The sequence below is a fragment of the Siniperca chuatsi genome, linkage group LG16 (genome assembly GCF_020085105.1).
Source record: "Siniperca chuatsi isolate FFG_IHB_CAS linkage group LG16, ASM2008510v1, whole genome shotgun sequence".
In the NCBI taxonomy this organism is placed as follows: domain Eukaryota; kingdom Metazoa; phylum Chordata; class Actinopteri; order Centrarchiformes; family Sinipercidae; genus Siniperca; species Siniperca chuatsi.
Genome location: NC_058057.1, coordinates 5687369 through 5714303, shown reverse-complemented (window position 1 = coordinate 5714303; position 26935 = coordinate 5687369). Strand labels below are relative to the sequence as shown.

The window sequence follows — 26935 nt, the reverse complement described above, 5'->3', positions numbered from 1 at the left end:
AAATTCACAGTCACTGGCTATAGGAAACAAACAGGAAAACACAAGTCACACATCTTGGTACTGATCAGTTCACACAGCCGACTGAAATTTCTCAAAGTTGGGAACACAGGTCCACATTTGTGAGGAGATCATGTGACCTGATACAATCACATCTACCACAGATGTCAGATTAAAAAGACGATCTTTGGGTCTAAGTCACTTACAGTTACCTTCAACTAGCTTACTTTGTGTGAAAATATATTTTTGAATAATCAGCTTGTTACAAAATAAGTAGCCCATATCATGGAAAACTTGACTGATATTGTATATCCAGCCAGATGACTACGACTGAAACCTTTTCTACGATGGAACACTCCTGGACAAATGAGGTACTACACCGTCTTATACTGTATTCAATAAACAGCAATCTCACATAGCTCCCTCTCTTGTCCAGATGGGATAGGGCAGTGGGGAGGATGTGTGCAATTGCATCTTCCACCATGATCGGTTGGGACAGTAGGCAAACTGCAGTGGGTCCAGTGTGCTAAGCATTGAGGAGCAGATGTAGTCCTTGACCAGCCACTCAAAGTATTTCAAAACAGAGGTGAGTGCCACTGGGCGATAGACCTTCAGGCAGGCTGGTCTTGGTTTCTTGGGCACAGGAATGATGGTGGACTTCTTGAAGAACATGGGTATGACAGACGGAGCCAGGGATAGGTTGAATATCATTGTGAACACCGGCGCTAGTTAGTCATCGCATAGTTTGAGGACCCGCCCATTGATACCATCTGGTCCTGCTGCCTTTCTGGTGTTCACATGCTTGAAAGCCCTCCTGATGTCATGCTCATAAAGGGTGATAGCTGTGGAAGGTGTGCCCTTCCATCTAGCAACCTCTACTTCAGATGTTTGGCTTTTGGCTGCCGATGACCTTAAAGTGAGCATAACAGGATGCATTGGCACTTGAAAATTGAAGCCACATGCTTCTGTGATTGCCCTCTTGGAATTGTAGTTCCACTATCTTCCAATAGTCCCTTCTTGCCTTCCTTACGCTATCCTTACATTGTAGGCTGCTGCCTTATAATTGTCCATGTTGCCAGACTGCATCCCTAAGTTGTAGGCTGCAATGAGTGTGTTTATAGCTTAGTTTAGCTTAGTTCTGGTAATCCATGATTTTTGGTTGTGGAATGATTTAACTTTAGTTTTGGGCACAGTGGCTTCTTTTGTTTTACAAATTAAATCCACCACAGACTCCATTGATGTGCTCAATGACATCAACGAGAGTATCCTGGAACGTATTTCAGTCTGCGTCGTGAAGCATAGTCTGCACCACTGCAGACTATGCTTCACGACGCACTTGCTGACGTGCTGCGATAAGTGTATTATCTCATTTCCGGTCACCAGTGTTTGTGTGTTACTAGTAGCATATTTTTGCTGCTCTAGCTCATCACAGTTAATTTTGTTCGATCCTTCATTATAGTGACTAACTATCTGCTATACATTTAAATGTACACTAGTTCTGTTCAAGCACTCATAGCTCTCTCCTTCTTTTAATGAGTTTGCAGTCCTACACGCTTCTCTGCGCTTCCAGAGCAGTTACCCACCCAAAACTCCTTAGCGACGGTGTCTGCTCTCCGACCACTTAAATTAATCAAATCAAACTTTAACAGAAGAGGAGTTATACATAAAAACCAAAACAAAATTACCACAGCTGAAATAGCACAACAAAATAGGAGAATTAAATGTGGACTCTTAAACATCAGATCTCTGTCATCTAAAGCTGTACAAGAGAACAATTTAATATCTATTATTATTATTATTTTAAAATTCTAGGTGCAATTTGCACTGTGCTCCCTCCTTCTCAGACCGGCAGTTTGTGGGAGTTTGTTCCAAATATATGGTGCATAAAAACTGAATGCTGCTTCTCCATGTTTTGTTTTGACTCTGGGGACAGAAAACAGACCTGACCCAGATGATCTGAGAGGTTTGAATGGTTCATAATGTAGTAGAAGATCAGTAATGTACTTTGGCCTTAAACCAGTTAAGTGCTCTATAAACCAACAGTAGTATTTTGAAATGAGTTATTTGACAGACAGGAAGCCAGTGTAAAGACCTCAGAACTGGAGCGATGTGATCCACTTTCTTGGTCTTAGTGAGGATGCAAGCAGCAGCGTTCTGAATCAGCTGCAGTTTTCTAGTCGATTTCTTTAGAGAGACCTGTAAAGACACAATTACAGTAGTCGAGTCTACTGAAGATAAATCCATGGACAAGTTTTTCCAAATCCTGCTGAGACATAAATCCTTTAATCCTGGATATATTCTTAAAGTGGTATTAGGCTGACTTTGCAATTGTTTCAACGTGGCTGTTGAAATTCGGGTCTGAGTCCATGACTACACCAAGACAAAATAAATCAAATTCAAAATGGCGGCTAGGCCATGTTTGACAAGAGTGTGGCTCTGTTAAAGGTCAAATTGGAGTGGATGTGTGTGATCAGTGTAAGATAATAGTGCACAATTAAAAGAGAGTCTGTGTGAAGCATAACATTAGCTAACATCAACTTAGCATGTGGCTACCAAATCATAACAGAGGGAAGCACATCACAACAATAAAACTCAATGAACCAATCTATACATATACATTCACAAAAGTAACACAGTCCCGTGCTTACCAAGAGGAAAGCAAATTTCAAAAGATCGCTTCTTTGTCCGGCCTATTTCTCCGAGACATAACTGAGCTCAATTTAACATCAATATGAGATGTTTGTCACTCAGTATTCTCACAGGTAACATTAGCTTAGCTAACGTTAGCTTAGTTAACAAATATTGTGGTGCCTAAATTTTTTCATTTACACTCTGGGTAACGTTACATTATCTGTGAAATATCTTTTTTGCACTCCATTGATTCTGTAACTCTTAAGCGCAGACACAGAAAATAAACTGCAACTGGCAGTTTCAATCACTTAATCAATTAGTTAGCTTTAAAAAAAGAGGCAACATTCAAGCACAGCTGCTGATAAAAAATTGCATTTAAGCATCAGTATTTTGTTCATGGAGAAGAGTGTTTGCTGCAGGTTGAGCCTTCCTCTTTTAGATCGAGGAGTGCTGGATACCGGTGCTGTGGTCAAGCAAGGAACTGTAGTGCCAACTGAAGTCGTAGGTAAAAAATGCTATGTTACCATAAATGTCTATAGGATCTCATGATTTAGCGCAGCAGCTATCAGTGGGCCCATGTGTTGTGCCACAGAGAAGTGAAACACTGGTCACCGGGGAGTTAACGTTAGGCCCGGACAGATGAGGTTGTTACCAGCTGAAAGTCCTAAAAAACTTCATACCAATTCTCATAACCATGGTTCAGAGCAGCAGGCTGTGTGTGTATGTTTGTGTGTGTGTACTGCCACACCAACACTCCTCCCTCACCAGGTAAAATACAGACAGAAAATATTCTGGCGCACTATACAAAATATTATAGAAAACCATCAAAGGAAAGATGTTTTGCATTTCTTAATACAGACATATTAGGCAGTCAATTGAATTAAACTGTAGGCTGTGCACTGGGCAGCTGTATTATATAAGGGAAAATAAATAAATAAATAATTTGAAAAAGTGCTTTCAATCTAATGTCAGATTATTCTCTGTAGGGTCTGTAGGGTAAGTCATGGAAATTATACTGTCTGTTTCACAGCTATTGAGATCTGTACATTTATTGAATAAAGTCCTCAGGGGCACCAATCTTCTTAAGAAGAGATAGCCTAACTATAACCAAAATTACCATTGATAGCTAGGTAGGAATTGAAGGATTTGGAGTTCAACATAGAAGAGGTTGGCAAATTAATCACTCTTGTGAGTTTTTTTGCAAAAACACACAATGTGAAGACTAACTCTAAATACACTAAACTACAGAACAAAGGGTGTGTGTGTGTGTGTGTGTGTGTGTGTGTGTGTGTGTGTGTGTGTGTGTGTGTGTACACAGGTCAGGGTGCGCACATGTTTCTTTATTCTGCCTCCGTATGTCTCGCGTGCACAAGCATGAACCCACGTGGTCAGAAACAAAGGAACACATGAAGCGGGAGCTTTAAAGTTATTCTTCGCCGTGTGTGGTTGTGGTCAAGTCAAATTAGAGGTGTATGAGTATGGTCTGTTTTGGATGCGGTGCCAAGTTAAAAGGAGCTAGTTAGCATGCAAAGACTCTGTCTGTGTGGAGCATAAAATAACTAACATCAACTTAGCATGTGGCTACCAAATTAACTTAACAGATAAACATGTCACAACAACAAAACCTCAGAAAAACATATCAGTACATGTACATAATTAACTAAACAGTCCTGTGCTTAGCCAAGTACACTGTCACTCTATGTGATACCCAGTTGTTACGTTACCGTCAGGGTTAGGAGAAACAGGTCAGAATTCAGTAATCTCCAAATAAGAAGCTAATATACAAACATTTAACAGTTGCATTAACAGTTGCATTTAACACTTCAGTGCAAACTGAAGCGAACTTGGGTTCTGCAGCAGGGCAATGATCCAAAACACACCAGCAAGTCCACCTCTGAATGGCTGAAGAAGAACACAATGAAGACTTTGGAGTGGCCTAGTCAAAGTCCTGACCTGAATCCTATTGATATGCTGTGTCATGACCTTAAAAAGGCAGTTCATGCTCGAAAATCCTCCAATGTGGCTGAATTACAACTATTCTGCAAAGATGAGTGGGCCAAGATTGCTCCACAGCACTGTAAAAGACTCATCGCAAGTTATTGCAAATGCTTGATTGCAGTTGTTGCTGCTAAGGGTGGCCCAACCAGTTATTAGGTTTAGGGGGCAATCACTATTTCACACAGGGCCATGTAGGTTTAGATTTTGTTTTCCCTTAATAATAACAACCTTCATTTAAAAACTGCATTTTGTATTTACTTGTGCTATCTAGAAATCAGGAAGAGGGAAACACTTTTTCACACCACTGTATTTCTGATGAGACTATTGTGAGCAGCAAAATATTCCTCTAGGTAGCCAAGTACACTGTTAAACTATGTGAAGCTATGTGATGCTCTGTTATGTTAGTAGTCCATGGAGGGAAAGAAGTATGCTTTGAAGTCCTCCTTGTTAGCCGGCGGTCTGGCTGTTGTAGACAGGCCAAGATGGAAAGAATTGTGATTCTGGGAAAAGTCCTTGCTGTGCAGTATTCCAATTGTGCAGACTGGAAGAAGCCAGTTGCTCCGTTCGTTGTTCTTCTTACAGTTAGCTCGTTGCTAACTTCCTTAGTTGCTTCTTAAAGATAGCTGGCAGATTTCGTGTAGTAGCCAATGGCGCTAAGCTTTGTTGCAGAAATCTTACGCAGGCCCTAGCGGCACTGCTTTAGATCAGAGAGAGAGTTCAGTTCTGCTCTGTGTCTGCTGTTAACAGGCCACATTGAGAGGGAGACAGCAGCAGCTGTCTGCTGCTTTAGAAGAGTTCCTGGAGAAGAGAGACCCAGTTACCCTGATGATGTTTTGTGATGTAGTCAGGGTTATCTGGGCTTGAAAACTACACATTTTCAGTAGTAAACCTGCGTTTCAAACAGGGAGTGTGGAGTTTGAAATTTTATCAGGCAGGGAGGGTCTAAAGAAAGATGCTATTGACCTGCATTACGGGACATGTAGGATCCACTGTTTTTCAGGAGCTTGACCCATACTAGTGATAAAGACTCAGCACATCTCACCCTCTGCTGCTGTAATTTTGCTGCAGACAACTTTATAGCAGTGCTATACTAAAGTTCTGGAGTAACCCTTGCAAACAGTTGTAAACTGCCCATTGCAGTAAACATCTCTATTCAAGTAGCAATTCAAATAGTATACATTGAAAACTTAAAAATCCTAGTACATGGACAAAAATATGTGGTTTGGAAAAAAATTAGTATGCAATTGCATCACCCTGGTGTTCAACACTATCAGTTCAGTAGTGCACTGTCTGTTCTTGTTTCAAACTGTTGCATGCAGTCCACTACAAATCTAGGCCTACACAAGCACTGTTTATAAGGGCAATAGCTCATCGTCCACCTATTTGCAACATCATGGTTGATCACTGTGCGCATGCGCCAACATGCATGCTGCCTGTTGCCGTTGCTCCGTCTCGTCGTCTTAAAGAGTTTCCCCTCGGGGATCAATAAAGTATTTCTGATTCTGTGGTATTCACTGTTTTTTAATACGTTTTTAACCAGGAAGTAACAAACATACTGCATATCATGCCAGAGCTGACAATTAAGTCCTCAATAAAGAGAGATCCATGCTAAAACTTGCTGAGTAACAATTATGATCCAGTATCAGTTCAGTTTGAAGATTGTGTTTTTGTACTGAATACCTTGAATGGTCTGTCTACAGTATGCCACCTGACCTCAGATGCAGTATCAGAAAGTTTAAACACATAGAAAAAACAAACAGGGATGTCAGAAAATGCTGAGCAATTATTCAGCAATGTCCTTCATCCGCTGCATCACTAGTTGCCGTGCAGACTCGGCAGTCTGTCTGTTTTTACCTGTCTTCCTCTCCTCCTCACAGGCCTCTTGACTGTCTCTCACTGACACTGACACAACAACTTCTTGATGCCTCACAAAGTGGCCATTGGTGCTATCATATCACCACATGTATTGGGGAAGAATCAGCACTGTAACACAAACACGTGAGGCCCCCCCACAGCTAACCTTGATTGGGCCCCTTTCCTGCAGCACAGAGCAGGCGAATTTTAATATCTTTCATAGTGAGGATACTTATCATTTCACAATGAAATTGAACAGATCACTGTAGAACACTGGGCACAGATTATGGAATTAATTGTATTGAGTAAACTGTTGGAGATTTTTAACATTACAAACTATAAAGTGTCACAACCGCTATCAAGGTGCTGATCCTGTGACAGGCATGATTGCGGGAGCTGTCCAGGGTATTTCATATTTGACTCCTCCTTATTTCTCATTGTGGCAGAGTGCAAGATTTCATTATCAAAGTTATTGTAAAAAGCCCACCTGCCCACTCAACTCAGATTGTTACACAACTGTAGGTCTACTGTGAATATAGATAGAACAAGCTTTTCCTGTAGAGCCAAATTATTTTTATTTTAAATCAGTTTCTCAGACAGAGCAACAAAGCTTACATTTATTGTGAATACACATTCATCTTAGCAATAGGACTACAGTATCTGTTTACAGGCCTGCAGGCGAGTATACATGCATACATCTTTTGGCATGTCTATGAGCAAAATCCCATACCACCCTCTTAAGTCCAGACTCCGAGCACATTTATTTTCAAAACTCAGGGTGGTCAGCCCAGACAGTCTCTGCTGTTGGGAGAACTGTCCAGAAATTGTTTAATAGCTGTGGCTAGATCAGACACACTTGGTAATATGGAGTGGTGCTTTATGAATACAGGCGGGGGTGGGGCCCATTTGAACTGCATAAATGTAACTTTAAAAGTCTTAAAAGGGTCTCAGGGCGTTTACTCTGTGAGAACCAGTTAAGTTCACTGTAACTCAGTAGCCTACTACATAATTTTTCCACCTAATAGCTGCCATATTATCCTCCCATTACTATGAAGTTGTAAAGTCCAGTAACACCTTAAGAAAATCATTTCTGATGAGGGAATTATTTGTGGGCTCCTGGGGTCGTTGTACTGCAAAGGTTTTCCTTCTTACTGTAGTTTTATCAGCCAATAATCTGCTTTTGTATTGAAAATAATAACGCAGCAGTTTGGTCATAAGTATCAGCCCCAGCTATCACAAGCTGTTGCTAGGCGACAAGGTGCAAGTATCAAGTTAGGCAGAATAGATATCTGAAATCCAGTTATAACACAACCTTCAAAATAAAACTCGTATTTTTTCCGATAATGTTTTTTTTAATCTTTAAACAGTCTTTTCACAGCATTTTTTCATTGTTATATCAACCTTGGCAGGCTGCCATCTATAATAATCTACCAAAAACCCCAATGAAACATGTAGCCTACCATCATTTAAGCCGTCTATTCTCATTTAAAAGTTACAGCCATAATGTGCGACTGTATCAGCATTCAAGTCAAGTCAGTTTTGTTTAGCTCAAAATCACACGTGTCTCAGAGGATCTTACAATCGTTACAATTTAGGAATGTAAGTGGCTCCTGAAGGCTGTAGGCTATAGGCTACAACCTTTTTTTTTAGCTTTTGTTTTAAAGGCCCATATGTTATGTCATTGAATTTATTTTCCTGCCTCTGGAAAGCACTTTGTGCATCTTGCTTTAAAAGTGCTCCATAAATAAATAAATACATGATTATCATAATTATTATTACAGTAATTGAAGTAACTTCAACTTCATTGTCATTATGCTTGCAGACAACAAAACATAGCCTTATACTTCCAAGATGTGCAGTTTTCTAAAAAAAAAAAAAAATAATAATAATAATAATAATCAGTATTTAATACATAATTGTAAATAATATGAAAAAATATATTTGCAGCACATTTACACTGTACCTATAGACAGTAATAGTGCAAGACAGATTGACTACAAGACAGTTCACAAGGATAATCAATTAACTTAAACGGTATTATCTATTTTGCAGAGCTGTATTTCCAGGTATCTAGACACAGCCTTAAGCCTGTGAATTTCTGATTATTGCTCTATGGCACTTGAAATTATAGGCAATATATAAAAGCGTCAGATGATGGCGACAGTCTCACAGTTTATACCATATGCCTCAATCCAAGCAGATGATTCAGTTTCTTTGAAGTCATGAATGAAACAATATATTTTTTTTACTTAGTTTTCCCCAATTCTATGATAATTGTCTTTTGGGAGTAGCCTATAGATTATTATGTGCATAAGACAATATTTCAGTAATTCTGGACTTTGCTTTCTGTCTGAAGCACGTACAATAGGCCTATATTGCATTATGTGGACGAACTAATCATTTTATACAGGTGCAAATCGTGTGGTATTGAATTGGTTACACACTCATTAGTCACAAAAATGAAAAGAGTGGGTCACAGGGGAATCATTCACTTAACCCAGAACCATGCTCAAGTTCCAAATGCTCCAAATGATTTGGCATCCAAATAATCAAAACTACACTGAAAGCACAGTCAACCTTGATAGCAAGTCCCTGTAAAACTAGAAATTTGAACAGACGCATATACAAGCACACCGGGTGCTGCTCTTTTAAATCCACCTGTTCACGCTCCTTCCTGCGCTATCTGATAGGTTTGTCAGGAAGAGAAAACAGCATTTATTAACGCTTTGTGCATGAAGTGACGAGGATCTCCTCTCATAACACCATGACAGCACAAATACAGCAAAGCTCCTTTTGCCGCTGCTGAATGGATTACCTTTAAATTCACCTCTCCCGGATGGTTTTGCGCATAACCTCCTCATCTCTGAGAAGACCGCTGCCTTTCTATGATTAGCCTACATGATCACCTCACCAACACTGTGGACACTGATCGCTGATCATGCCAAGTGCACTGATTTGATACCAGCTTTGACTTCAGAGTCACATCACCGCTGCTGGGTGGACGCACAGCTGATTATCTGGAGAGGTTTTCTGCAACAATTTGTTGCAAACATTGTGAGGGGCGAAGACATGGTGCCGTGAGAACTTTATTCCTGATTCCCCCCCTTTTTTCCTCTTTTCGTTTTAGATGTTTGTCAGCGGGATCGTGCTTTATTGGGAAATTATCCACCGTTTCCCCTTTCAATTATGTTCACTTTTGCTGCCTTCTGCTACATGCTGTCTCTGGTCCTCTGTGTGTCCCTGATCTTCTTTGCAATATGGCACGTAAGTACCTTAGAACTGGCATATTCTGAGTATCTTCGTGGATGTGTGCATATTGTACCCGCAGGTGCGATATTTGTGCGTAATAGTGCTACATAGCTCACAGCCCTGAGCATTCATTGATTTCAAATGTCTTTTCATAGGTTTTACACTAACGTTTACGTTTACATTAACATTGCAAGATCATTTTTGGCAGATATTTTCCTCAATAGGAGAGGTGTACACCTGTATCTTCATCTCTATCATTCATACATGCATCCATCATTCTCACTACTTTTTCACAATTTCACCAGTCTTTCCTCATATTTGGCTACTTTACAAATTCATGCTGACCCAATTTGATATGCAGACATGCTTGCAACCCTGTGCAGCATCCTAGATCAATTAAACAGCCTTCCTTCCAGATCAATTAGGAAATCTTGTAGAGTGTAATCTCCCCCTCTTATCTTCCTGCTCTGCTCCCTTTTAATCAAGCCTCAGCTCAGCTATACACCAGTGCCAATATGACTGACTGCATTATGATATTTGAATAATCTAATTATTTGCTCCATGAACAACATCTCCATCATGCACAGTCTTATGTAAAGACCGATTTGGGTCAGGTCTTTCAGCCTATTGCCCTGAGTCTGCCTTTTGCATGGAAACAGCAACAGACCTGATGCACTTGGAATGACTGATCCTCTGGCAATTACAGCTAATAGTCAGTCAGTCTGTCTGTCTGTCAGACAGTGGCCCATGTGTCTGCTCATAGAGCAGAAATATAGAGTGCAGACACCCATGATAGTACAATTAAAACTGAGTGGTTGTGAAAAATAGACTAAATATACATCACCTTTATGATGCTTGTGACTACTTCACAGTAGTCTTTTTTTACTTTAAGGAAAAACATCTCCCTATGTCCTGATTCATAATAGAGGGACAGAAACCACAACACCTCCTTCAGTTCTGTCTGTGATGTAAATTCAGCACTGGTGGAAGGATCACAATGGCACACATTATTCTGTAGCTTCAGCAATAATCCACATCGCATCAGGCTTTATTTTGCATACTGCTTAAGACGGCAGAAACAGTGGAGATGCCTCCTCCACTGATTCACATTCAAGGTGACATACAGACATGCAGCATAATAAACTGGGGCTCCATACTGCGAAACATAATTAGGAAGAGGCTGTGAGGTTGGAATATGTGGAACTGTAGAAGCATTTAACGGAGCCAAGGCTGCACATTAACACCAGCCACCTGCCAAATGCTGGGACATTTTGGCTGTAACTCTTTCACTTCTATCAACTGAACTGGCAGGTAGCCATTTCTCCTTCAGTCTTTTTTTCTTTAATTTCAAGAACTCATCTGGTTTCAAAGAACTGCTGAAAACACTGAATCCTGCTGCTACAGTGGCCACTTGACCAAAAGGTTAGTTTTTAATGCCCTGAGCAGCAGTGCATTGCTAAAAAGAGCAAGTGTTCTGAGTCAAACTACCCAGGGTAAAATTAAGCTATGAATAAAAATGAGCCAGTGTAAATGAAAATAAAAAGACAGAGGCTATGAAACAGGCCACAGAGAAAAGACAATGGAAATAAAATGAGTAATGAACTGCCCTGACTCAAACATATTACCAGTCCTGTCAGCAGGTAACATGAGCACCTGAGTCATGGAAGTCAGAGAATGACAAATGACTGCAAATAGATGGACTTCTGTTATTAATTGGCCATAATCAATCAAACCATATGCTGCCAAGTTAATTAGCTTACATGTATGTGCCTTATCTACTCCTCCACTCATTTTCAGGTGCAGATACATCTTTAATTAACATGCTTTGAAGTAGGGAATCTCACTGATCGCAACTGATTCCTCTTCCATTCTCCTCATTTACACTCACATGCTATTCTGTAAGACCTCTGTAAGGAAAAAAGAGGAGGACATGATGGCTATCTTTGGAATATCTATTATCATTAATCACGTTGCTCTCTGACCATCCCTGGATTTACCAGGCGCCAAGGTGTTAAATAAGAGCAGGTCAGGTAATGAGGAAACAGAACTAGAATGTGGCAATATAAAGGCCATTAAAGCCACTATATGATACACTGGTAACAAAACTACTTTTTGATAGCTATGGGGAAGTCATGTTGATGAATTTGTCATATCATTGTACCATTAATATACCCTAAATAATCCTGGCAGCACAGCGCTTTAGTGGGAAGTAACTTGAGTTAAATTGCATTAACTCAAGTACTGCACTTGAAGACAATTTTACTTTACTTGAGTGTAACCCACTGTATTCTAAAGGTAGTACAAGCCAATATAGTGGTACATCAATTCCAGGTTATAAGGAGACTGGCTTATATTCTTTAAGACTCTCTGATAGAAGGAACAACACATGGACACAGTGAGGCACGTTTGACTTTTTATTTAAGGATCAACCAAAATTGGCACACAATAATAGCATCAACAATTGCGTAACATTACTGTAGTTAAATTAAAAAATATGTTGCCATTTGTTTACATTGTGGACTACATCCATATTGCCATATCACTCAGCTATTACCATAGCAGGCTGTTGGGAATCTGGTAGGGCAGGTTTGGTTATTAGCAAATATCAAATAAATGTATTAATATTAATACAATTATTAATATGAATACAATTATTAATAAGGATTAATAATTACAGGGCACCACCATGGGATCAGGGTCCAAAAACCAAACTGTGAATACTGTGAATAAAGTCTCAATGATGAAGATGGCGGATGCGACCTTGTGGGTGGCTCGTTACGCAATGAACCAAAATGGCTGGCAGGCCAGCAAAACTTTAACAAAGGGATAAGAACCAAAATGGACTGACAATTCTTATTTTGCAATTACAGTTTAAAGATAGCCTATTTACGGACAGAATGCAAAGCATTACTCACACGAACTTGACCATTGGACTTGTTGTGCATTCTTTGTACAGACAGTATGGGGCTACATACCAACTGTACAGACATTAGCTTGTAGCAAGATAACACTGACAGTGTGTGTGTGGAGTGTGCCTGTGTGTGGTTTCGTGAAAGCTCAGACACTGATCTTAGAACTTGCCAGGAATTCCAGTTCTTTCTGGAATTTCCCTCTAGTCTCTCCTTTTTTCTGTTGTCTCTCTGTGTCTATAAAGTAAATTCATATAGTCCTGGATAAACTAAATTTTTGTCCGTGTCTAAAATTCACTTGACATTCTGTCTATGCACACCTTAACAGTAATACAAGAAGAGAAGAGCCACAATGTCCACAAATTGACTCAAATTAAGGTCTGTTATACAACAATATCTATCTAAAGTTTTCTAACATTATCTGACATTAGCCAACATAAGCTAATGGTCAGTGAGGCTGTAGCAGCAAAACCCGTGAGTGTATTGATTTGAGAGAGTGCATTTTATTGTGTATGAATTGAACTTTTCATTTTAGAGAATGAATGTGCTATGTATTATTTCTTTCAAAGGTTCCATAGTCTTGTTTTAAACAAAACATTATTTAGTCCTTCCTAATATGCTCTAGTCACATACAGTATCCATTACCTGTACTTTACTCTAACATCAATTATTACAAACTAGATTTGGATACATGGCCTGATCTGTCTCTTTCTTGCTGTTTTGAGAGATTTGACCACTAGATTTTTAATAAGCCATTCTACCACATATTTTGTCATCCAATTACATTCAGAAACATGAGAGAGCTGAACTTTAAAGGACTGCATTCTAAGGTTGTCATGATACCAGAATTTTAAACTTTGATAGAATACTAAAATAAAAAAACGTTACTCGATACCTCTTTCAATACGAAAGACTATAGACTATAATTAATTTATCAACAACTTATTAACATTTACAACTGCAGACTTGATGGCTTATTACAAAGTGAGACACCTATATGAGCATTAATTAATGGATCACTAACATTTAAAACTGAATTATTACCAAATAGAAAGGATAAACAGCAGCTGAAGGGAATTTTCACAACCTGGCAACCCACAATCTTATGGCTTTTAAATGATCATTATGATAATGATCAACATTATTAAATAGTTTGCCATTAAAGAAATAGTTCAAGATTATGGGAAATAAGCTTATTCGATTTCTTGCCAAGCGTGAGATGAAAAGATCAATTCCACTCTCACATTGCAACGCTAACGAAAAGCAGGCAAACATTAGCTTAGCTCACTTCAGGAAGTCAAAGGTCCAACAATGAAATAGTGCAGTACATAACCCCTGTAAAACAATGACATATTGTTTTTTAACTTTGATTTTAAATAAGCAAGATATAACTTGTGAATTTGTGATGTTTAGAGGTGCTGGTAGACACATTTTTTAACCTTTCGACAGAATCGGGCTAGCTGTTTCTGCTGTTTCCAGTCTTTATGCTAAGTCAAGCTAACCATCCCCTGGTTCTAGCTGTATATTTAGTGTAAAGGCATGATAGTGGTATCGATCTTATCTAGCTCTCGGCAAAAAAGCTCCCAAAGTGTGGAAATATTCCTTTGATACAGACATTACTTAATACCTATAAACCTTTTATAAAGGGGTGCCTTATTACAAAGTGGTATTATGTCACTTCACTTTAATCAAATGATTTTATTTATTCCCCAAAGAGGTCAAATTTTCTATGCTATTAAATTTGGTCATGCTTGGCTAAAACACAGTATAAGCCAAATGATGGGGACTTAAAGGCAGCTCCTGCATTTTTACCAAATTTTGAGGCTGTCTTGTCAAGTGGTACTGTGTCAAAATCTAGTCTTTCAATACCTTTCTTATTTTAGTTGATATTGTGTTTTTATGATGCAAAATCCTAAATACATTTGTGTTATTCAAACAATTATAGATTATCACAAACTAACTGATACACCAAACCCAGGGCAAGGTAGTATTCCAGCATAGGAGTACTGGTTGGTTTCTGGGGCTCTGAGCAAAATATAATGAAGCTGTCATTTATAGTCTTAACTTTGCACTGTGCCCAATGGGTACTTCACTGGCAAGAACCTTGCCACAACAGTGTGATTTTAAAGGTTTATTGAAATAAGGTAGTACAGGACGTTGAGGATGGGTGAATGGATGTGAGGAAGGTGATGAACGTGGGGGAGGAAATTGTCCACTTAGGCCAGTCTGGGATGGATGTATTGGAGGTCGGGTAAGGAGGAGACTCAGTGTGGGGGATCCATAGAGCCACCCAAGCCAATTAACGGCCCCAGACAGTACCTGGAAAAGGAGAGATGGGAGATGTATTCACGGGATCGAATAAATGGGGATGAACCAAGGGAAGAGAGGGTCGATGGATGGGCAGAGGGAGGGAAAGGGAGGGTGGGTTGAGAAAACTGAGACAAAGTGGACAGGATGAACTGACCAGGTATAAGTAGGCTTGACAGGTGATTAGAGGTGTGGTTGAGGCTTGAGCCTGCTCCTGAACCTAAGTTAACTAGTTAACTTAATTTCACTAGCAAGGACAACAGTGTCATTTGAAAGGTTTAATGAAATTAGATATACAGTATAGGATGTTGAGGATGGGTGAATGGATGTAAGGAAGGGAATGAATGTAGGGAAGGAAGTTGTCCGTTTAGGCCAGTCCGTGATGGATGTATTGGAGGCTGGGGAGGGAGGCTGGGGAGGGAGGCTGGGAGAGCTGCGCAGATGCGGAAAGAATGGCTGCAATAGTGTTCTGAAGAAATGCTTGTAAAACCAGAATCGAGTGGCCACTCTACCTATTTCTGTGAGAAAGACTGGGTCTTGAGGTGACGCCTTGGCAGCATACCTGGAACTGATGTAGCCTATTTGGTCAGTGGCTCGTATGGGCTGAGGTAGGAGTCTAGACAGAAACTGTAGATGGGGAATGAATGGTAAATGGTAAATGGACTGTACTTTTATAGCACCTTTCTAATCTTCTGACCACTCAGAGCGCTTCACACTACATATCACTATTGACCTCATTCACACACACACACACACACACTGAAGACACAGCCCTCTGGAGCAATTTGGGTCCAGTATCTTGCCCAAAGACACTTCAACATGTGGGCTAGAGTAAGCTGGGAGAAGGTCGGAAGTGAGTTGCAAGTGTTTTGCTGTGAGAGTGGGTTCCTGTATTCGCAAGCCTTTAATTAGCATGGGCATGTGGGAATGGGAGGTAGAAGGACAATGGCTGCCTGAAAATAACTTTGAAGAAAAAGCTAATCCTCGATAAGTAGTTCTGGATGGTAGAGGAATGGATTTTCAGAATGGAGAAGGGTGATGAAACTGCAGAGAGGCATGATGTCTAGAGAGGGAAAAGGCACCTGGTATGCTTTAGAAAACCAAGCTCCATGGTGTGCCAGATAGATGAGGGAGATGGCGTGGTCGATGGTTGCGTATTGCATGGAGAAATCTGGACTAGGAATTACACTGCTGATGCTCGAAATGTGCGAGCTATGAGGGGAAAATAAGTCTATTATTAGCCTCTGAAAGGATGTACATGTGGGGGGATATTGTGAAGCCTGCGAACACGGATGAAAAGAATGATGAAATAACCTGAGAAAGGTCAGACACATAGGGAGCAGGCACAGTGGGAAATATGACCTGGCCCCTCCTAGGGGTGTTGATGATACTCAGTGTGGCCCTGGAGGAGGTGGAGGCACTGTCACGTCTTGTGTGACAATCCTGGAGGTGGTTGGCTCTGGCGAGGATGTCAGAAGCTCAGGAGGCTCAGTGTTTGTTGTGGCTCCAGTATTGATGGAGGCTCAGTGGAGTTCAAACAGCCTGGCTTTATTGTCGCTGTGATTAAAGGGAATGTCTTTCCCTTTTGGAGCGCGTTGGAGACAGGCCATGGTTCGTATTGTGGATGTGCAGGCAGCTGATGTGAGGAGGAGGGCACGTCGTGGGTGGAGGTGCCCACGAGGCCAAGGCAAGTGCACCCAGTGACTCTGCTGGAAAGTGTGACTGTGGTCTGACTGCTGGTGGAATATGGTGGCTTGAGAAGAGTGGCTTTCAAACAGATCTTCCCCTGAATCGGCGTAATGATCTGCAGTACAGGATCCATGGTGAGTTGGTTATTGATGTAATTGAAGAGCTTGAGTCTTACTTTTTTAGATTCATGCAAGCATGCAGTTAAGGTCTGTCGTCGAGAAGACTCAGACAAACTGGAGAGGATGGGTTGACCAGGTATAAGTAGGCTTGACAGGTGAGAGAGGTGTGGTTGAGACATGGCCCTGCTCCTGAACCTATGCATCAACAAAGATGCGAGACCAGACAAATTAACGAGCTGTAACAAGCATATTTATTTACAGAAATATAATAAAGATCGGAAATAACATGGAAGTCAGCAATCAGTACTGTAAGCATGTGTGGATGTGTGAAAATGTCTGCAAAAACAAAACAGAACAGCAGCTGCGCCCAAGATGGAAGGGGGGAAGAGACCTCTTGTGGGGAGGTGGTGGCTTTTATTATAAAACCACAGCAGGCCCAGGTGTGGCTCATAAAGTAAATGAAGACCCTCCACCCTGACCAGGATCCTGCAAAACAAAGGAGAGGCAGCAAAGCAAAAGACACAGGGACACCTAGTGGAATGGAGGGTTAGTCACAATAATCGTTCACACTGAACAACCATAATGCTCCCTCATGTGTTATTGTCTCTACGGTGTTCTGATGATGGAGGAAAACAATGTTTTTTTTTCGGTTTGCTATGTGCAGGAAGGAGAGAGAAGCTAAGGGTGTGGGACAGTGGAGAAAGACTTTGAGGAAATGCATTCACTTTCTCAAACTGCGGATGGTTGATTTAGCTTTAGACACTGATGTGAAACTGTGGAAGAAAGATTGAAACTGAGAGCGATATTTAGCATGCTTTGTGTTACTTTCCTTAGAAAACCGAAGGCCTAAGCTTGTTCCCGTGATCTGTGATGCCTCACACACTACTGTAGGGGTCTGCTGGGGATAGACTGTTCAAGCCCCAGAGGAAAAGGACAGACAAAGTCACAGGAAGATAGATGAAAGGGGAATAAGGCAGATTCTGCTGAAGGAGAGAGGAATGACAAGAGCTGCAGGCATGATGAGATGATGACTGGGAGTTCAGACCAGGACAGATTGGACTGCTGGACAGATGACTGGAGCAGAATACAAAATGATGATCAGACATAAAAAGGCAGATGCAAATCTGTGAGTAGGCAGCGATACAGATAAGGAGAGATCAAAAGAAGATAGGGGTGATAGATAAAGAGATGGATCAAGCTTTTCTAGGGGACAAGCACGTGACAACATGGGAAACAAACAGAGAGACAATAGATAAAGAGATCAAGAAAGAAATAATTAACTAGAGACAGAAGAACAGACCACTTCAGTCACAGCATGGAAAGCTTTGTGTTGGGGAGGGTACTCAAAGTTTGTACTGTCTTCATCTGGATTATTCATGTCTTAATAACAGCAATGAAATAAAGATGAAGTACAATCGGTTTTCCACTTAATGTTCTTGTAATAACTGTCTCTGGCTGTGTCCGAAATAATTTACTCATTCAGTATTTATTTAACACTATGTAGGGAAATCAGTGTAGAGGACCATATAGTTTCAGATGGCAAAATCAAAAAAATGATTCCATTCATTTGTTTAAAATCTGGCAGCTGTCTAAATGTGGCTTTTTTTTTTTGCTATCTAAGCAATACATGATAGCTTTCAGTTAGTTACCATCAATTGTACACTCAATTGTACCTGCATTGCAGAATAATACACTTTATAAGGAGAGTCCATTTTATAGGGAATAATAATTCTGTTAACTCTGATGTTTGGACATCACCAGTTAATAGTGACAGTGAATGATTTCAGACACAACCTCCTAGCATTGGTTCAGGACAATTCTGGTTTATTGAAACTGCTGTCTTATTTATATAGTTTTGGCCATCTTTTCTAATGGTTAGGATAACATTGTATTTATCATACAATGAAGTAGCCTTCGTGCCAGAACTTATGTCACCCACGTATCTGATTTGTTCAGCAATTCAAGAGGTATGATGTTGTGTTTTTAAAAACACCTGAGCCAATCAGAGGCCTGTACTGCAAAGCAGGATTTGGGGTTAGCGAGGTAACTTCAGGTTTAACCCTGGGTTTTCAGGGTTACAACAGTGGTTCACTTCTTACTGGGGTACACTGCCATGGTAACTCATGCTGCACACCTAACCAGTTCTGGAGCAGCAGGAGGTTATGTTCGAGATAACAGATCAACGCGTATAAAAGCACCGCCTACTGGCCAATCAATTCTCTTGGAAAATGGCATCACTCTTCGTAGAAGATCCATGGATGTATTAATAAGACCTAAGTTCTAATAATACATCCATGAGAAGATCCCGTGGAGCTCAGTGAGAGGGTCTCTTAGGAGGGAAAGAGTGTTCAGAGACCAGCAAAGCCCTTTGGCTTTCCATCACGATTTTGTATGTGAGTGATATGGATTCTTGTCAGAGGGACTGACTTATCTGTGTCAGCTTCTTGATCCGTATGATGCCAGTGCGACACATTGAAGTCATGCGCTCATAGTCCAGCAGAATTTATACCGCTGCTTTTGCAATATTGACAACCGATTCAAAGGATTGTTTGATTCAACAAAAACATCACGCTTGCATGGCTCATTGATTGACTTTGAAACAATGTTGCATTCAGGCTGAACTGTAACAAAACCTGAAGACATTGTCGAGATTATTCAGAATGCTGTGAGTGAAACTTCTTCCTCCTCCACCGAGACATTACAAGGAGAGATCCGAACCTTGCGAACGGAATTGAAGTCCGACATTTCGGAAGGTTTTTCCACACTAGGACTTGAACTGTCTAATCTCTCTACCAGTCTGAATGCAGTGAGAGAACAGACTAATGAAAATTGATCAGTGTATTTCTATAACCAACACGCTTCAAAACATATCCATTGCCGAGTGCTACTGTCAAATTGAAAAACTTAGCATGAAGCTGGCTGATCAGGAGGACTGGGCATGTCAAAATAATGTCTGAATCAGTGGGCTGAGGGAGGGAGCAGAGGGCAGTAACGTACTCCAGTTTCTTACATCTGTTGGGACCACAGGACTTCACAGATGAATTTGTTAATTTGTGTGACTTAAACTGAATTTTTGTTTTGAAACTGAGCCATTGAACTCAATCTCCCACAATCCTCAGGATTTCACACCTGTGTATGAACTCCTGAACATTGAACTGAACATACGGTGCAGATCAAAGAAACAGACACACATTCTTTCTGGTGTGCACCTGACACCTCCCCTTCTCTCTCTCTCTCACACACACACACACACCCTTTTGTTCTTTAGTTTAGCATTTTAGTTAGGTTTCATCTTGTGTGTTTGGCTTTTTAAACCATAATTCCCCTGCACAACTCAACTCCCGCTATGGATACCTGCTCTCAAGGATATCCCAATGGATCTGGAATGCAGCCACAGAATATAATAATAATAATAATAATAATAATAATAATAATAATAATAATAATAATAAAGTTTATTTATAGAGCACTTATCAAAACAAAGTACAAAGTGCTTCACAGAGAGCGAAATAAAATACCACAGTGAGTGATGAAATACATAAACGACAAAAACTAAATAAGAGATAATAACAATAAATTAAAAAGTAATAAAATACAGCTCAGATAAGATCAGGATATGCTTTCTGATAAAAATGCATTTTGAAAAGAGACTTAAAAGAAGACACTGACTCAGACAAGTTAAGTTCTTCGGGTAGGTCATTCCAGAGCCTCAGGTCCCTGATGGCAAAAGCTCTGTCCACCTTTGTTTTCATCCTAGACTCAGGAACAGACAGAAGACCCCTGCATGAAGATCTCAAACTATGCAGAGGTTCATAAGGGATTAAAAGGTCTAAAATATAATCTGGAGCCAGGTCATGAAGAGCCTTCTTGCAACAGCCTTGGTATGTTGTGACAGATTACCAGTAGAAAAGAATGAAAAGAAATCCCATGTCTATGGATGACATCACCCAAGGGAAGCATATATAGGGAGAACAATATTGGTCCCAGGACTGGACCTTGGGGCACACCATAATTGACATGGGAAAAGGATGACATGAAGTTGTTAACGGCAACACAGAACTTCTTATTGGACAAATAAGATGAGAACCAGTCTAGTGTAGTGCCAGATATGCCTACCCAGTGCCTCAGTCTATCTAAGAGAATGCTGATCAATTGTGTGAAAGGCAGCACTTAAGTCCAGCAGCACAAGAATTGAGCACATGCCTGCGTCGGCATTCATTAAAAGGTCATTAGTGACTTTGAGAAGGGCTGTCTCAGTGCTGTGGTACTGACGAAAACCAGATTGAAACTTTTCAACGGTACTATTATTTTCCACAGCAGCAAGAAGCTGCTTAGATATAATTTAAGAGAACCTTGGAAATAAAAGGCAGTTTAGAGATCTGACGATAATTATCCAGGAGGGTAGGATAAAGCCCAGGTTTTTTAGGACTGGTTGGACACAAGCAGTTTTAAAGTAATCTGAGACTCCCCGGGTTCTGGCCCGGATCTTTATTAAATTATTAATATTGTTGTGTAGGTTGTGTCTATTTCTTTTGAGAGACCTATGTGAAATTACCACCGAATTCTAAAAGTAGCGCTAGAAGTATCCAGGCTCCAAATATGGACAGGAATAGAAATAGCAAGGGAGTTAGTGACAGCACAGGCTGTATTTTAGTGGGCAGAGAAGAGACAGGTGATGTAAATAGTCAATTATGCGAAGAGGACAGCACAGCGTGCTGCAGGTTAGCTGCCAGCATGCGACTACCTGACTTGTTTGGGTGAAGACCATCTCCTGTAAACAAGGAAGAGCGATCCCAAAATAAGTCAAAATTGTGAATAAAACTAATGTCATGGGTACTGCAGACAGACTGGAGCCAGGTATGAAGGGTGAAGATCCTGCTAAAACGTCCAATTCCACGACCCAGTGTAGGAATTATGAAATATGATATGAAAGCATGCTTTCCACTGCTGTTGAGCAGGTCAAAAAGGCAGAGAAAGTCTGCTTTCGTCAACTCAGATCGCTGACTGGCAGTGTCATTGGTGCCGACATAGACTATAAATCATGATGGTCATCGGGAGTGAAGCCAAAAGTCCAGGGAGCTTTTTGAGGATGACGGTGGTCAGGTAGTGGGTAGCGGTAGCTGTGGGAAAGCAGTGTGTAACTGCATTAACAAAGCGGATATTCCTTACTATGGAATCTCCAACTATCAGTGTAGTTGGGGAGATGAGAGGAGGCAGAGTGGATGATCGTGGGGACTGCCGTGTTCCATCAGCTGTCCATGGAATAGTCATAGTTGGGGACTGCTGCAGGGGGCGGCGCTCTTCTTAGCAGAGGGGTTCCCTGCTGTCTCCGGACGAGTGAGACCTCCGAGCTTCTCCTGATCACGCCCTCTTTCAGCAACTTGCGGCGAGAGGAGGTGGAGGACTTGACCGCTGGAAAGTGGGAGCATCCCTCCAGTGGAGGAAAGTCCTGTATACCCAGGATGTCCAACCTGTTAGCCAGCGGGAGGTCCTGAAGTGAAGGAGGGGGAAGCAGGCGCTTTGCACCATGTCCATCCTTGTAGGCTACAGTCCAGTGCTCTGGTTCACATGGAGCCTTCTCATCACCCCTGCCGACGAGTGACCGTGCCTCCACTGGGACTTGTCAAGGAGTAGAAATGGTCATTGCTTAGCTGAAACAGCCTCATGCTCCGGAGTGCCTGATGATGGAGCCGAGCCACGGAAGGGATCATTGTCCAATACTGGAGTGGAGCAGTCAGGGGAGTGACATGGGATGGTCGCATTCCGGTTGCCGCAGCCAGAGGAGCTGAGGACTGTAAGGTGTTTTGCCTGGGCCGAGGTGACAGTGGAGAACTCCAGGATGAGCTTGTCTTTTTCTCTGAGTTCAGCTTCCAGACAAGCAATACTTTTCTTCAGCTTTGAAATAGTAATGTGACAAGATCCACACTCAGCCATCACACTTGCATTTAGTACGTAAATGTGCTAAGAGCTTAAAATCCTCAATAGAAGCGACTGGCTAGCCTAGCCACCAGGCTAAAAACAAACCTAGCTGAGCAAGCAGCAGTGGAGGCAGTCCGATGAACCACGTCGAGTTGACAGCCAACTTAAAAGATCCACACGTCCAATGACTAAAAACTTTTACCATGTTAATTTGCATTAGTTTGCATCTTAGTTGTAATCAGATGTTCATTAAATATAAACATTATTGACACTGGTCACTTGTCAGCGCATATGCTCCAGCTAACTATGAAAAAAAAATATTTTCAACATTATCTAACATGTTAATGAAACAGATTATCAGATTATTATTTAGTGATCAGTGCAGATATGAACGCTACTATAAATCTGATATTGGACAAATCTAATCCTTCAGTGAGTGGTTCCCAGTTATCCTGTTCCAAGGCTTTGCAGCAATGTATGTTATATCAGCCTGTTAGGTCAGCCTGTTGGATATATGGAGATCTCGTAATCCAAGAGTTTTTTTTTCAATCAGACATAAATCATATTCAAGAATAGATTACATTTTCACCTCGCTGGAGGTTCAACACTACTCTAATATCAAATCATTTTTGTTCCCAATTTAAATCCAAACTTACGAATTTATCTCTCTCAATTTGGAATCAGTGGAAGATTTCAGGTACATTTGGGAAGCGATTAAGGGTTTCATAAAAAATTATGTTACATCATTTGCTCATTTTTTTAAATCGTTCTCTTCAGGAAAGAATGGTTAAGTTGGAGAGACAGAGAAAGCACAACAAAGCTCCTTTTGCTATTTACGAGCTTAACTTGGTGGAAAATGAGCTAAATGCATTATTTAGAGCAAAAGCTGAGTTCCTAATTCAAAAATCTAGAGAACATCATTATTTTAATGGTAGCAGGGCCTCATATCAGTTAGTTCTTTGGCTCTGTTCCAATGAGAGACAGGTGTGCAATACAATCCTCAGGAGGCAATATAGTAACTACTCCAACTGAAATGATGTATTAAATATTTTGTCATGTTTTTGTGAGAAACTTTACAAGTCTGAATTTACTTTCAATAAAGACAGATATAAGATTTGTTTTCACTGACTTGTACATGAGAAAACTATTCGAAACAGAAGCAACTGACTTTGGAGCAGATATTTCCCTAAAATAATTATAGGTCTCAGTACAAGAAATGAACTTGAGTAAATCTCCTAGCCCATCGAGGTTTATATTAACTTTTGGTCTGAATTAGGTTCCATGCTTTTGGAAATGATAAATAATAATACTACTAATAATAATAATAATAATTAGAAAGGGCTTCTTCCTAAAGCAAACAAATACAGCATTAATATCATTGCTTCTCAAAAATCATAAAGATCCAGCATATTGTACTACCTACCGGCCAATATCATTAATTCATGCAGACATGAAGATATATGCTAAAGTACTAGCACGTCGTCTCAACAAATACCATGGGAAACTTATCCACTGTGATCACACAGGCTTTAGCTCAGGCAATCTGACAAGATTATTACACATTTTACATTCTACTCCGGATTGTTCAGATTTTCTCACTACATGCAGAGTTTTAACTCTCAATGCCGAAAACGCATTTGACAGACTTGAATGGGATTACCTCTGCGCCCTATTAGGTCACATGGGTCTCAGCCAACAATTCATTAAGTATATTAAAGTTCTCTACGCAAACCCAGGTGCAATGGTGTAATCAGGCAATGCCTGTTCACCACATTTCCCAGTCTCTAGAGGTTCTCGCCAGGGATAATAGGGGTCTCCCTTATTATTTGTTCTATCCCTTAAGCCTCTTGCCAGTCTGCCAATCCACCAATATTGCACCTATTACAATAAAAAACACCATTCACCATATATCACTGTATGCAGATGATGTGCTTCTCTCTATTAGTTAAGTTATTTTCAGATTTCAGTAGTATAACATAAATTACAAAATAAATTGGCAAAAATCTGCTCTCTTACCTCTAAGAAGTTCTGGTGATGATTTGACCCAATTTAATATCCCAATTGAAAATCAATTTAAATACCTAGGAATTGACATTTTCCCAACTCTAGAAACTACAGTTACACTAGAACTGGAACCTGGGCCAGGATCTCAAACATAAAAATGAAGGTATTACCTCAAATAAATGTTCCCGGCTCAATGCTTCCCAGATTGATCCACAGTTTGAGTACTGGGATAAATTACATTGTTAGTACAGTGTTAGTGCGCATGCGCCAGCCCGCATGCTGCCTGTTGCCATAGCTCTGTCTTGTTGTCTTACTTTTTCCAACTTTTAGCTGTCCCTTTTCTTACAAACTTAAGTAACTTGTGTGTAAGTATAATTTAAACTACGCTCTTTACGAAAATGAGAGTAGAAAGTGTTTTGGTACATTTTCTCGCCGTGGAACTTCTTCTCCTGCTACTCGGTCAGGGCACCGCTACAGATCAGCTGTTTGGCCGCACTGTTTACACCAGGGAACAGCTGATCGCGATGAAGCCGAGCGGCATGGTGCCCAGGACTACCGATGTCCCCACTGAGATCTGGAGGAGGACACACGGAGGTTGCAGAGGTGGACCGAAGCGGCGAGGGAAGAGAGGGGTGCAGACAAAAGAGACTTAAGAATAATAGATTTAAGCCGTGTCTGCCTTCTCTCGTCATGGGCAATGTGAAATCGCTGGCGAATAAAATGGACGAGCTAACGGCGTTAGCCCGGAGTCAGACGAAGTTCTGTGAGTGTCATGGCTACACCAGGATATCCCGGACCATAACGTTTCCATTGATGGCTTTCAGACTGTTTGGGCCGACAGGGATCACACCGGGAGCGGTAAGCGGAAAGGCAGCGGGCTTGCTGTTCTGGTTAACAACAGATGGTGTAACCCTGGTCACGTTACTATCAAGCAGAGTATCTGTAGCCCGGACATTGAACTGATAGCTGTGGGACTGCGGCCATATTATCTGCCATTGTTGTGGCTGTTTACATCCCCCCCTCTGCTAACCCGGCATCAGCGTGCAACGCCATTCACACCGCCATAGCACAACTCCAGACTCAACACCTGAGTGCACTCATATTAATCTCAGGTGACTTCAACCATGTCAGTGTTTCAACAACACTGACTAATTTCACCCAGTATGTGAGTTGTCCTACTAGAGAGGAGAGGACACTGGACCTGCTGTATGTTAACGTTAAGGACGCATAAAGCTCTTCCCCCATCCCCCCATGGGTAGGTCAGAGCACAACCTGGTCTAACTCAAACCCTGCTATGTGCCTCTGGTTAAAAGGCAGCCCGCGACCACAAGGACAGTGAGGAGATGGTCAGGGGAGGCCTATGAGACACTGCAGGAATGCTTTGAGGTGACAAACTGGGATGTATTCTATGAGCCTCATGGAGAGGACATTGATGGGCTCACTGAGTGCATTACTGGCTACATTAACTTCTGTGTGGACTGCAATGTCCCAACTAAGATGATCCATTGTTATCCAAATAACAAACCGTGAGTAACAAAGGACATCAAAGACATCCTGAATGCCAAGAGGAGGGCCTTTACTGATGGTAATAGGGAGGAGGTGAGGGCAATCCAGGCCGACCTGAAGGTGAAAATCAGGGAAGCCAAGGAGAAGTACAGGAGGAAGCTGGAGCGGAAACTCCAGCAGAACAACGTGAGGGAGGTCTAGAGCGGCATGAAGACCATCACTGGCTTCAGACCGACTGGCAGCAGGGGAGTTGAAGGCAGCTTGGACAGGGCCAACGAACTTAATCTGTTCTTTAACAGATTCGACACACCGGCTCCAGCTCATCCCCCCTCTAACTCAGCTGCTGTCGGCCCTCAAGCTCCTCTGAGTACTCTGCTCCCCCCTCCCCATCAGGCTAACGGCCCTCTTCTGACTAATGACTCCCCAACTCCCCCACCTGTAATCTCTGCTGTGTGTGTGACTGCTGACCAGGTGAGAGGACAGCTGATGAAACTTCACTCAAACAAGGCTGCAGGCCCCGATGGCATTAGCCCCAGGGTGCTAAAAGCCTGTGCCCCCCAGCTATGTGGAGTTCTTCAACATGTCTTCAACCTGAGCCTGAGTCTTCAAAGGGTCCCTGTTCTGTGGATGACATCTTGCCTCGTTCCTGTGCCAAAGACGCCACATCCCAGTGGCTCCAAGCACTACAGACTGGTGGCACTGACCTCCCACATAATGAAGACCCTTGAGAGACTAGTGCTGGAACAGCTGCGG

At 41.4% G+C, this 26935-nt stretch overlaps 2 protein-coding genes across 2 annotated transcripts in view; both read left to right on the top strand.

Annotated features, from left to right (window-relative positions):
- Nucleotides 1–26935, top strand: part of LOC122863541 — a 314269-nt gene that overhangs the window by 126131 nt on the left and 161203 nt on the right. The gene's annotated exons all lie outside the window — the stretch shown is intronic.
- cnih3 (cornichon family AMPA receptor auxiliary protein 3) overlaps nucleotides 9110–26935 on the top strand; it is a 142667-nt gene continuing 124841 nt past the window's right edge. Inside the window, 2 exon segments of the mRNA XM_044169412.1 lie at nucleotides 9110–9643; nucleotides 9646–9744. Of these exon segments, the coding sequence (XP_044025347.1) occupies nucleotides 9608–9643; nucleotides 9646–9744 (135 nt within the window). The 5' untranslated portion in view covers nucleotides 9110–9607.